The sequence below is a fragment of the Salvelinus sp. IW2-2015 genome, linkage group LG37, assembly GCF_002910315.2.
Source record: "Salvelinus sp. IW2-2015 linkage group LG37, ASM291031v2, whole genome shotgun sequence".
Taxonomy (NCBI): Eukaryota; Metazoa; Chordata; class Actinopteri; order Salmoniformes; family Salmonidae; genus Salvelinus; species Salvelinus sp. IW2-2015.
In genome coordinates, this window is record NC_036876.1 from 11,723,701 (window position 1) to 11,737,610 (window position 13,910).

The 13,910-nt window shown below is 43.6% G+C and overlaps 1 protein-coding gene across 3 annotated transcripts; it reads right to left on the reverse strand.

The window, feature by feature from the left end:
- Positions 1-240: 240 nt before the first annotated feature.
- Positions 241-12,061, reverse strand: LOC111960336 (macrophage-capping protein-like). Of its 3 annotated transcripts, none has more exons than XM_070437854.1 (9): positions 11,958-12,061; positions 5,384-5,582; positions 3,310-3,459; positions 2,636-2,797; positions 2,239-2,388; positions 1,839-1,925; positions 1,472-1,604; positions 1,155-1,246; positions 241-853 (listed from the first exon to the last, which is right to left on the reverse strand). In XM_070437854.1, the coding sequence occupies exons 2-9, from the start codon at positions 5,579-5,581 to the stop codon at positions 788-790; spliced, it is 1,038 nt and encodes a 345-aa protein (XP_070293955.1). In that variant the 5' UTR covers position 5,582; positions 11,958-12,061; the 3' UTR covers positions 241-787. The 3 variants fall into 3 exon arrangements, with proteins under 3 accessions (XP_070293955.1, XP_070293954.1, XP_070293953.1); XM_070437853.1 differs by lacking the exon at positions 11,958-12,061 and adding an exon at positions 10,411-10,586; XM_070437852.1 differs by lacking the exon at positions 11,958-12,061 and adding an exon at positions 8,974-9,126.
- Positions 12,062-13,910: the final 1,849 nt, after the last annotated feature.

A 13,910-nucleotide genomic window follows, 5' to 3' on the forward strand; every position in this document is an offset into this window, starting at 1 on the left:
AGGTGAAAGGTCAAAATTGATTGATTATCCCAGTGAGGAAAACAAACAGGGGAGAATAGGCACAGGTAATAAAAACTTAGTCACTCAACGATTGTGTYCCAAATGGCACCCTATTCCCTACATAGTGCACTACTTTTGRCCATAATGGACCCTGGTCAAAAGTAGTGCACTATATAGGGAATAGGGTGCCATTTGGAACAAAGCCAATGTCATAGTGAGAGTTGACGAAGCCACCCTCTGTACGGGTTCTTTCAGTTTCCATTTATTTTCATAATCTGTAGCCTACTAAAGGTATTATTTGAATATGTCCCTGTAATTCATAAACAAATGTAAAAAAACAAAAAACAACAACAACAAAAAAAGACAAAAGCAAACAAATTCCCWTTATAGGCTTTGTGGAATATCATCTTGGCTTTAAATAAGACCACTAACAGAGCCCAGTAAGACCAGTGARCACATGTTTTCCTTCCCAGTCAGAACCAGTAGTAGTGACTTAGTGTCACATTTGGTGTGACATCATTATAAATGCTCTCATTATTTTGAGTTAATTTGACCTATGCATGACTAAACAGTTGTTGTCTGTGAGTACAGTACCGTACAAATATATACATATAAGTAAACACATATAAAAAAAAACCTATATGTTCTTGGAATTTGAGATTTTTTCACTCCTTATGAGAAGACTTTTAAACATTGATTGAGACCGTTTATATTCCAGGTTGTTATTTTCATTATATTTTAGGAGCGCAACAGTTAATTGAGACCCCTTTCTGAAAACCCTTGTAGTTTAGTTCCAGTTCTTGAAGAACTGCTTGAAGATGATTGTCTCCCTCCCCTGTGGTAGAATCTCCACCTGTAAGACAATGCAGAGATTTGACTACCCGGTCATAAMTGTTTATCTAGTGCATCATATGACACTGGGTTCATGACCTGGTGGTTACACAACACACTGCGCAGTGCAATGTTATAATGGAGGAAGACTTACATGGAATTTGACTTACTGGACTTAAATATGCAAATTCTACTGTTTTCAGGTATAATAAAATCATGACGCTATCACTTGCTGACGTTATGCTGCTGAGTAGACTTAATGGGTGGACAATAAGAAAATAACGTCTGGGTTTTTGTCATTTGTGAGATCATGCTTGACTCACCTGTGTTTTCATCCTGGGGTAGTTCATCTGTTGGATAAAGTCATCTGCCATTTTCAAGGCCTCCCTTTTCTCCTCTGCATTGGCTCCCATACCTGTCAATCATAACAAGTGGGATAAKGTCTCACCTCAGTCTAACCCATAGAGGTCTCAGTAAGGTCTCACCATGATAATGTCAATTCACTTTATTCATTACAAACACTGATTAAATTAGTTTTTAATGAGACACTGGATATCTAGTTGGATATCGAAAAACTTATTCTAGGGATACATTTCATGGAGCAGAAATATGTTAGTTGAGGTTCACATGTTTTCCTCACCTTTCCAGACGAAGATCTTTCCATTGGCCCCGTTGTCTAGAATAAAGCAGTCGTCGCGCACCAGAAGGTCCTTGGCAAATGGGCTTTTTTCAGAGACATTGGTCAGCTTCATCTTACCTGTCGCATCGGACACCTGTGGAGGACAACAACACCGGCCATGACTTTTAGTTCATTTGTGATCTAGTTCACCTTGTTTGCTCTTGGGGGAAAAAGAGCCCCAAAGTATAGCTAGCTGTGCTGTGCAGTCTACGTTCCAAAATACCTCAAATGGGGTGAGCTATCCATTTACAATAGTACTGTTGTAATGCAATAGAACATTTCATGAGACACACYACTGTTTAATAATAGAATTGTAATGTCCAGCCACCTTGTAGAGGGAGGCGGAGTTGGAGACGTCTGCTTGACTGTCCTCTTCTGGAGTGCTCTCTGCCAGCTCTAGCATTGGTCCCAGCACCTGTCAATCACATGGCAGAGTGGAACATGGATTGTGGTGAGGTTTATTTAAAAAAAGTCAGATCCTCAAAGTTAGATCCTCAACATCATGTCAGCAACCTCAGTCCACAAAACAAAAGTGTTTGTGAGTAGACTAGTTTGTGACAGAATGGAAGAAATTGTAACTTGTCTGACTAACTATAGACCCATTACCTTCCTATACCTCAATATCAAAGTCTCTAAATATGCTTAGACATTAGAGGATTGACAAGTCTCTAGGTCTGTGACTTTGTTTAATTTGCTTTGGGAGGAAAGGACTATGCCGGCCATTTTACCTTGAGCATCTCTGGCGGCTCCTCTCCCTCACTGATGTCAGTGATGCGTGCTTTACCGTGCCTCTCAGTGTCGCGGATCAGGCTAGCGATCTCACGCGACTTCTGCTTCTCAAACATGTTGGCCTGCGAGCCGATCCACGAAAATATGGTCTAAAGACATAAACAGACATGTTTTATTTTATTAGTCCTACTTTATTGATTACTAAATGAGGGGAAATTGGACATTTGGATTTGGCAAGGCAACAATGTTCTCCCCACCCTTGCTCTCACCCCTCCCCCYCCACCTCCCTGTTACCTCTCCCCCTCTCTCCCCTTTTACATTGACATTTAAGTCATTTAGCAGACGCTCTTATCCAGAGCGACTTACTCTCCCCCGTTCTCTCTCCCTCTATCTCACCTCTCCCAGGTCCAGGATGAAGCAGTCTCCCTTGTTGAAGCTCTCCCAGCTCAACACCACCTCCTTGGCACGGATGTTGCGCTTCCCTTTGATCTGGTACAGCCTGTGGACCGGCCCTGACCCACCCTGGGGCCGCCTGAAACCCGACTCCACACCACCGTCCTACACATGTGAGTGAGCGTGCGTACGCATGTGTGTTTTTGAGAGAAAGTGAGTAAAAGTAATAGAAGAGAGGAAAAGAAAGAAGAAAAGAGAACGRTAACAATCTGAAAATGTTGTTTATGGTCGATTCTTTGTACCTGTATCTAACCAGGAAGTATTTGGGGTTTTACTGGCTAACACTTCAAAGAGAGAGATATGGAATGATATGGTAAGAAATCAGCAGCATATGATGAAATTATGCAAAGTAGTGCTTCTACAGGAAAAACATTACATTTACTGGCAATATAGGACTCAATCCTAACACGTTAGGATAAACATGCATTACTCATAGTGGGCCCAAATCTAATGTGGGAAACACACGGATTACAAAGTTACAGATACAGTAAATCACACATTGATGTCCATGGGAAAGTTTCCACGTAAAATCCCATACACATGCACTTCTCAAGATAGGATTGGGACCTTGTGTTTGTCAGTAAACATGAACTAGGAGTATCCTCCCTCCTGCCGACCTTGTAGCTGACCCCCCTGGGGAAGAGSTTCATGAACTCTGGGGACTCGTAGCCCTGGACCTGGCGATGCTGGATGGGGTCACCACCCAGGAAGTTGTCCAGCTGGGTAGCCAGCATGGCACACGCCACCTGCTCGTCACGAGATGACTTCTCACCTGGGAGGAAGAGAGAGGGGGGGTTGTGAAGGTAGGGAAAGGGAGAAAAGGGGGAGAGTTACAAAAAAGAGAATGGTCAGACGGTAAAGGGAGAGAGAGGTTGGGTGAAATGGGGTGCATAGACTAAACGAGTGAGTAAATAAAGACAAAATAGGGAGGGGTCATGTAAGAGGTGGAGGGAGGGGTCACGAGCGACAGAGAGGCCAGGGAGAGAGAGGGGGGGGGGGTGCTTTTTGAGGGGTGCCCTCTTCCATGCAATGACAATTGGCTTAGTGTCACCTAAGCACCGGATACATGCTGGAAACAACCGCCACATTTGAGTACTATAACAGCCCTACTGCATTTTTTATGAACACACACACACAGAACCCAACCCTTTCCCCTGGGGAGCTCTTCTCTTTTATTCCCCCCCATCCCCATTCTCTCATCGTCCTTCCATCCATCAGTCTTAGTCTCCGTCCTCACATAATCAGCCGTTGGGTCAGCGTCGTGGCGTGTGTGTCATCACTAAACGCATACGGGTTATTAGCTTTTCAACYGCAAGGAGGTTAATTAGGCGTGTACACAATGGGTTGGCTAGTAGTTTGGATATACAGAGCAGTACTGGATACGAGCTTACGAGGCCCCATCCATGGAGGATAATAGAGGGCTCTTATGCCAAGAGACTCAGGCATCCTTTTCCATCCCACTCTTACATGTATCCACTTTCTAATGTACTTCAATTAAGGGTATGTGTCGGAGTATTTTACTACATTGTTCTGCAGGTTTTTATGCCCAGTACCTTATTAGTGGGGCCTCATGAGTTTCTCATGAACATGTGACTTGACCAGCAAAATCTCCAGACCCTCTCAGAGTAGGAGTGTTGATCTTGTATCAGTTTAGCCTTTTAGATCATAAYGAACAAGACAKGGGAACCTGATCCTAGATCAGCACTCCTACTCTGACACGCTATGTGAATACAGGCCCTGGTCAGTAGAAACTCTGGACACTACTTATTTGACATATACAGTGCATGCGGAAAGTATTCAGACCCCTTGACTTTTTCCACATTTTGTGATATTACAGCCTTATTCTATAATTTATTAAATAGTTGTTTTCCCTCATCAACACCCTATAATGACAAAGCAAAAACAAGTTTTAATACATTTTTGCTCATTTATTTAAAAATATAAAACTGAAATATCAGATTTACATAATTATTCAGGCCCTTTACTCAGTACTTTGTTGAAGCACCTTTGGCAGCAATTACAGCTTTGAGTCTTCTTCGGTATGACGCTACAAGCTTGGCACACCTATATTTGGGGAGTTTCTCCCATTCTTCTCTGCAGATCCTCTCAACCTCCGTCAGGATGGATGGGGAGCGTTGCTGCACAGCTATTTTCAGATCTCCCCATAGATGTTCGATCAGGGGCATGTCCGGGCTCTGGCTGGGCCACTCAAGGACTTTCAGAGACTTGTCCCGAAGCCACTCCTCCGTTATCTTGGATGTGTGCTTAGGGTCGTTGTCCTGTTGGAAGATGAACCTGATTGGTGGAGTGCTGCAGATATGGTTGTCCTTCTGGAAGGTTCTCCCATCTCCACAGAGGAACTCAGTTTGGCCAGGCGGCGAGCKCTAGGAAGAGTCTTGGTGGTTCCAAACTTCTTCCATTTAAGAATGATGGAGGCCACTGTTCTCTTGGGGACCTTCAATGTGGGACCTTATATAGACAGGTGTGTGTCTTTCCAAATCATGTCCAATCAATTGAATTTCCCACAGGTGCAAAAAATTCTAAAAACCTGTTTTCACTTTGTCATTATGGGATTTTGTGTGTAGATTGCTGAGGATGTTTTTTTATTTAATGAATTTTAGAATAAGGCTGTAACATAACAAAATGTGGAAAAAGTCAAGGGGTCTGAATACTTTCCCGATTTTCCGTAACCTCACCTATCCACATGTGCAGGTCTGCCCCCTGGTCCCCCCTGTGCTCCAGCACCAGGTAGGAGTCTCCGTTGAAGAAGGCCCCCACCTCAGCCGGCTCCAGCAGCACCGCCTTCATCTTCTCCACCCGCCACAACTTCAGCCCCGGCTCCCGTGTCTCTGGTCCAAACTGGCCCGGCGCTGCCTGGCAGGGGAACATTCTGCATTGGGAAGAAGCAGAGGAGAGAGTGGGTCAGTGGATGTGATGGTGGTGGGGGATGGATGGTAGGTAGGTAGGATGCAGGATTATGGGGGAGGGCGGCTGCCTGGAAATGGAGCATTCTGCACCGGGTAGAGGGAGTGGGTCAGGGGAGGTGAGGGTGGAGGATAAATGAATGGTAGAGTTGGAGAAGGGAGAGTTGGAAGAGAAAGGGTGTAAGTGGAGTCTGTTGTATTTTCTGGGTTGTGAGAAGGGGTGTATTTCTTTGCTATGAAATGAAACAAATGGAGATGGGGAGTTGTTGCCGCTGGAGGTGGCAGAAACAGTCAACTRAGGGAAATTGCTTTCACTTGGCAAGAACCCCGATTTCCATATTGGAAAGCAGACAGAGAATGGAGTGGATGGGCGACAACTCATATAACCACAGCATGATAACAATCACTATTTCTGCCGGAAGACAGAAACAGGGAGATAGAGGTGGAAATGAGTAGAAGATAGGATGCAAAATGAGGGGTCAAGTTGCTTGATGAAGACCATAGGGGTAGGAGGGTTACATCATTGTTGTGTAATACGACAACATAGCAGGCAAACCGACCCATACAACACTTGTGGTTGTACAAAAGAGGGTGTGTCTACAGGGCGAGTCGTATCACGTCTCACATGCTCACACTGAACTAAATATCTCTCCCTCTCTCTTGCTCTCTCTCGCGTTCTCTTCTCTGTGCCTCTCTAGCCAGTTTCCAAAGCTATAATATACACAGATTTATCGATTCATAGTACCTCTGCCATTGTCATTTCCCTGTAGCAATCCGATTCAGTAAGTGATAGAGTCATACTCCAGGGTAAATGAATGTTGGATGTTGTACAGGCTACACTCAAGTCACCTGGCCTTAGACAGTTGTTCTGACTACACTAAACGTGGCCAATGTCCTTTGGCAGACCTTTTGTGTATAAAATGGAAGGCAGGTGGAATATCATGGGAGACAGGTAGTATCGATGTTTATCGTTTAGAACCTATTCACCCTGAAACAGAGCACTATGTTGATTGTTTTGTATGGTCTATCCTCATTCAATGGGATGTCCTGTTGTTTGTCTTAAAGGGGCTGCTTCACTGTCAATCCAGTAGCGTTACACCTAAAACAAATCAAGCAAAGGGCTCTATGGGTTAAAAGCAGGTTCGATGGTGTATTATARCTGTAGTAAGTACACTATGTTACAGTAACACTACTCACCAGAGAGTTCACCCAACTCTCACAGAACATRTGTAGCTGCACTATAATCACACTGTAGGTAACTACCAGGTGAAGTGGGAGCCAGACTGGCAAAGGCTTGTCATGGTTTCCACTCTATATTTTTAATATTARCATGAAGGGAAATGGCCTGGGTTTTGGGTAACCTTGAAAGAAACCAGTCCTTAATGGCAATGACAACATTTTCGGAAAAATATGTCCCAAAGAAACGAAAACGCTCTCTCACAATCCAGSGCATGCACAAAACACGTCTTCATAAAAATAAAAATAAATGTTGCTTTTACTAAAGCTGTAAAAACTCTTGGCATGGCATTGAGTTGACATTTTTCAGTTATACAGGCGCCACTGAAAAAACTCAGTACTGATAAAGTGGGATTGAATTGGCTTGGCACGGCCATTGCCCATCGTAAAAGGTTACATGACGATGAGAGGTCATGGATMGAGTCAGTAGCTTCGAGCACTCACAAACGACTCGGCTCTGCGACTTTTTGAAGTTAAAGCTCCACCCCTGAGACAAAGAACATGGCTGTTTTGATCAGCATCTATGGAAACTGCAACTATGACTCACTCTCTCCCTCCAAACAACCACACAGAGCTTACCGTGGTTAACAATCGACTGAGTGTTCTTACTGAGAGAGAGAGAAAGAGAGAGGGGGGAAAAAARGAAAGGGGTGCAAACACGCTAAGTACTCGCTGGTCGCTATCCTTGATTCGTCTTTAGATAAAATACATATACACTGACATGGCGACAGCAGCCTTTCGTAACTTGGTGTGAGCACATAGGTCAACAGGTTCATAATTGCTTACTCAATGGAGAAAGAATTCACATGTGGCTAGACAGTGTTTGAGTGTTTGTGGGCCACAAAGCAGAAGAGGTACACAACACATGCCTAAACCCAGTTAAAGGATCAGCTGAACCCTTTCCTGATGCTACTAGAGCTGAGTCACTTAATACTGTTGAGACTGTGTCACAAACACAAAACAACAATACATGTGAAACTAAACCTGAATCAATAACTTTCTATACATCACAGGTAATGATTTAGGTATTAGGAAGTGCCGGCAAGGAAGTTCATGCACGTCCCCGCTGAAAACAGCAGCACAGACCAGCATAGGGTGATGCCCTGCTGTGTTTTTGCTGGTGACAGCAAAACCATCATCCAAGTGCTTCATTATTCAAGACAGTGCATTGCATAGATCATAAGAACTTACTTTGAGGGCCTAGTTTTTCCCCAATACAGTGGCCACATCAGGACTGCAAGTCACAACATGCTGGCTTGCAAAGTGATGTTTAATTCCAGCCAGAGTGGGGATATCCAACAATTGTAACTTGTATTCACCCACAAGCTAAATGTAGATTGACTGCCAGGGTTAGAAAGTTGAATGAGAGAGACTACCTAAACCATCTAAACTAGAACAACCATTTCAGTAACGGGTGCAATAAAACCGATTGGATTAGTTTAGAAACATGTATGTTATGTATCTTTGTGTAGCATACGACTCATTAATGAATCAATCAATGTACATGCAAAAACACAACAAACAAAACATATATTGAAATAGAGCATGCTGGGAAATATGGAAATGATGGGCATGGTTTTGCCATACCAGCTTGACCATTCTGGACCAGCATGGACCAGCTTGGTCACCAGCATACCTGCATCACCAGCATACCAGCATGAGCTGGATGGCCAGCCTAACCAGTTAGACCATGCTGGTCAGACCAGCTTGACCAGCTTGAAATGTAGGCTGGTCTATGCTTCAGCAGGGATTGCAGGATCCCAGTGAGGAGGATAGAAGCTAAACGCTCATGCTATCTAGCAGCAAGGCTATTAGGCCCTTGTGAAAACAGAACTGACATATTAAATGCAGTTAGCAAAGCAGATGAAAAACTAAACCAGAGGATCAAGTCAACAAAACAAAACAAGCTACTAAAAGTAACCCGTCAGAAAAAGAGTAATGGGTAAAAAGAGAGAGAGCGAGAGTAAATATAACACACATGCTAGCCTAGGTAGGACACATACTGCCAAATAGCCACCACCAACCCCCACAGACAAGGGCTGCAGGCGGGCGACGGTAGGCGTTAGGGTTACAATGCTTAGACAGAGTCGTGAAGAGGAAAAAATCCCCGGTCCACTTAACTGCATGATCCCCTCGGCTAGCTCCGGCACCGCACCTGACTCCAGCTCCATTCTGCCTGATGGCCGCTCGTGACTGTGTGTGTGAGTGGACTGAAGGGGCCTGGGTGAGGAGGAGTGTGTTGGTGCTCCTCACCTGGTTAGCTTATATGAGGAAGGTAACGTGAGCCTGGGGAGTGATCTGAGCGGCCATGGCGAGGGCGCTCTGTGGGGGAAGAGTCGGGTTCCTGACAAACGCTAAACACCACGGTGATAATCATGACTGCTGGGCCTGCCTACTGTGGCATTCCTCCCCACTCTCTCCCTCTACTGCCTCCCCCATCTCCCCTCTCAACTGCCTAGACACTTTCCATGGGCCAGGGGAGGGAGGAGGGAGGGAGAGACGAAGGGAGAGGGAAGAGATGTGTCCTAACACTGACAGATAGCTAATTCTGATGCGACAGGCAATTTGTAGGTTGCCCCTGACCATGAACAAATTAACACCCTCCTTTCCTCGTCTCGTCTCTCATGAGCATTGATTAGAATGAACTGGACAAGACAGGACAATTGGTCTCCATTGCATCTCCCATTCAGTCTCTTCCATCCAGATCAGTGATCAAGGAAAGGAAACTAGGGTGCAAGGAAAGGAGGCAATATAAGAGAACTGGGACGTAGCCCAAGATACAGGGAACCTAGGCCTTTGGCCCTGAGCAGCAGATGGCCTCAAGTCAGATGGAGATTGATAGGGATGGTGGGAGAGATAGAGAGAGAGATGGGGGTCAGAGATAGGATACTGGGGTCATTGAGCCAATCAGATCATTCATGCGCTTTTAATCAGAGGTAGAAATATGAGCGGGGACAAAATACAGGCAGACAGAGGGAGTGTCGGAGGGAGATATGAGAGCAATTTGCCACGTGTGTGTGTGTGTGTGTGCTGCTCGTGCATGCTGCTCGTGCGTGCTGCTCGTGCATGCTGCTCGTGCGTGCTGCTCGTGCGTGCGCGTGAGGGAGATAAAAAATGAGGTGAGAGGAGAGGAGCAGGGAAGTAGAGGGATGAAATACAAGGGGAATAATTACATTGAGATAGGTGATAAAGGACTACGTGCAGAGCAGAGTCCATAAACAATCTCGAAACAGAAAGAGAGAAATAGGGAGGAGAATAAAGAGATAGCTAAACATTTTGTGATTGATAGAGATATTGAGAGAGGATGGAGGGAAGGACAGTTAGAGGGAGGGATGGAAAGAGGGAGGCAAGCGAAGTGTGACTAGTTTTATTGTTCCGTCTCAGATTCCTCAGCTAATTTGAGGGGGAAAAATCCAGATGGAGAGATAAAAAGGAGTGCCTAGGAAAATATGTCCCTGCTAGGCATCCCAGATAAGGAAAAATTGTGGAGAAAAGAAGACAATGAAAATAAGGGAAATGGGGAAAAAGTAGTTAGAAGTTATTTTGTAGAGCACTTACCTTGCAACTTTAGGTGAGGAGGAAATGGATCAGGACACGTCGGTGCAGACAAAGAGAGGAAATGCACTCATGCAAAGAAAACACGTCCGTATATACACACACACACACACACACACACTCACTCAGACACAGACTCTCAGACACACGCTCTTCCTGTCTCTGTCTCATGCAATCATAGCCCAGCCCTGTAGTTAACAGAACAATGAAACTAAGTAAAGAGAGAGAAACTAGGGAAACAGATAGACCGTGAGAGTAGAGCTGAACAGAGTATGAATAAGTTGTGTGAGAGTGCCAGGGTGTGGCATGAAGGAGACAAAATTTGCAGAAAAGATTAAGAAAGAGTTGTGAATGACTTTGTGGCATGAGTATGGTTGACCTGAGTAGTTTGTTTATTTTAATGCTACACTATTCAACCATAGGAACCATAGGAATTAAACATTGCTTTGCAAGCCAGCATAATGCGACTTGCAGGCCTGATGTGGCCACTCTATTAGGGAAAAACTAGGCCCTCAAAGTAAGGCCTTATGATATTTTTTTAATGCACTTAAATAATAAAGTACTTTGAGGTTGGTTTTGCTGTTCACCAGCAAAAACAAAGCCAAAGGAACCAGCAAAAACACAGCGAAGGCACCAGCAAAAACACAGCAGGGCACCAGCAAAAACACAGCAGGGCACCAGCAAAAACACAGCAGGGCACCAGCAAAAACACAGCAGGGCACCAGCAAAAACAAAGCCAAAGGAACCAGCAAAAACACAGCAGGGCACCAGCAAAAACACAGCAGGGCACCAGCAAAAACACAGCAGGGCAACCAAATCATAGCAACATAACCAAACCAACCAGACTGCTCAACCAGACCATTGTATCACAGTGACATCAGTCTGGAAATGATGAGATCTCTATAGGGACCTAATTACTCTTTGACCCTTGGGGATTCCCTAAGTATAGGGTAGGCTGGACCAATGCAAATATTTCTTGAAACTCATGTTTCTATTTTTTATTTGGGGAACTGATTTACAGGAGCAGTGTCCAGCAAACCCCATAATTTAAACCTTCTTTCCCATATTATGTTTGYTTGTATTCAGTCTGGACAATGGTGTCTCGTCTTTAATGGCCTTATCAGAATACCMATACTTGSGTCCTAAATTGTTGGCCGTTTGAKTATGCGAAAAAATTAAGTATAGTACGTGACATTTCGAAAGTCGAGTATAGGCATACTTTAAATTCCTGGTTGTCATACTATTTTCGGCTTTGACAACAGCTGATGAATTAGATATGGGGATGCGCTACCGAAATCAACGAATAGCGGGAAACAACGCAATCACGCATTATGCATTATCAGTATACGAAAATATAATGTTAATAGTATGCAACGTTTCAAAAATCGAGAATGGTWTAAATGCCAGGATGTTATAGGCCTACTCATTTCGGGTCTTCATCTACTAGAATATGATGCACACTTTTCCACAATGCATTGGAAGAGGTGAGCTGCGAGTGATTTGCCCTAGTTCTTTTCAAGTAGYCAAACAACAAAGCTAGGCTACTTAACTGGGAAGATATCCGAAGCTTCTGCGGCGTTCAAATGTATGCTAAGTAGTTTTTGTTATCCTTAAAATGAGGACAAGTAGGCCTATTGCGTCGTAGGCAACATCTATGAAAACAAAAGCCTTAATTAATTTTCTACCCAAAGCGGATTGCTGTATTCTCACAGAAAAGTATTTATTGTTCTCTTGACCTTCCCCTGAGATTTTAAACCAAATACTAAACCATCTTTTGATTTCAGAATGTGTCCGCACTGGGGTCTCCAGCCTGGTCTCATAGACTAGACATAACATAGTAAACATCAATCCGGGGCACTCAAATTAGTATGATATGTTACGTTTGGGGACTCGGATGTGGCTGCGTTATTTATGTCATATGACATATCAGGCCTTTTGATTTGAACATATGGATTGCTTTGGTTTTGTAGGCTTAACTATTTAATTATTTAAAGATGCACTATGGCGWAATCACTCCGCCATTTCCTGGTTGCTTAAATTCTAATAGTTCGCCTAATTTCAGTTTATGTGATAAAACAAGCAAGTATAGTSTAGAGAATTATTGTACCATCTAAACCGCTGTGAAATATCTTTCCCGTAACCCAAAATATTTTATTTTCAGCTGTTTGAAGCTGGTGAATCTTAAGAACGGGAAGCATAGAAATAACACATACAGAACAGATCTACCGCTTCTTAGACTTACTTTCAATGAGAATGACAGATCTATAGTGAACAAAAATATAAATGCAACATGCAACAATTTCAAAGATTTTACTGAGTTACAGTTCATATAAAGAAATCAGTCAATTTAAATAAATTCATTAGGCMCTAATCTATGGATTTCACATGACTGGGCAGGGGCACCCCACCTCAGACCATCCCGCATGTGAAGRAGCCGGATGTGGAGGTCCTAGGCTGGCGTGGTTACACGTGGTCTGCGATTGTGAGGCCGGTTGGATGTATTGCCAAATTCTCTAAAATGACGTTAGAGGCTTATTACAGAGAAATTAACATTAMATTCTCYGACAACAGCTCTTGTGGACATTCCAGCAGTCARCATGCCAATTGCACGCTCCCTCAACTTTAGATGGGTGGCATTGTGTTGTGTGACAAAACTGCACATTTTAAAAGTGGCCTTTTGTTGTCCCCAGCACAAGGTGCAACTGTGTAATGATCATGCTGTTTAATCAGCTTCTTGATATGCCACACCTGTCAGTCAGGTGAATGGATTATCTTGGCAAAGGAGAAATGCTCACTAACATTTGTGCACAAAAATGGAGAGAAATACATTTTTGGTGTGTATGGAACATTTTTATATTATTTTATTTCAGCTCATGAAACATGGGACCAAAACTTTACATGTTGCATTTATATTTTTGTTCAGTGTATAACACACATTTCTATGTGAATTAGGTGGGGTCGTCCAAAAAGTTACATATTGCAGCTTTAATTTATGGATCAAGCCTTAGCAGTCATTCTGATCTCGTTCCCAATAATCAGCGCTTTAGTTTATTATGTTGCTGTCCAGCGGTTCTGAATTCGCAATGCACCCGACTGTCCACATTTTCTGTGCAATAGCCTTTTGATTTGAACATTTGAAACGTTTTGGTGTGTGTACTGGGCTATTTGATTGAATTTATACACGTTACAGCACTTTGGTTTCACTAATAAATATGTATGTTGAATTGAAACCAAATKATCTGTTTCTRTCTTCAGTCCTTATGAAATAGGATTGATGGGCTAGGCAATAGGATCTACTACGGTATAGCTCGATTGTGATCGTCTGTCTATAACCAGCCTGAGCAGGCCTATAACTCCATTCCTATTCTATTCAGAGTAGAGGAATTAATCAAATTGGAAATCATCTATTATCGGGCTGGTTAATGAGATGCATTAACCGCCCCACCTACTCAGCCAATCAGGAGCCGCTACTGTAGTACTCTAGTATGGATATTCGGAGGCGT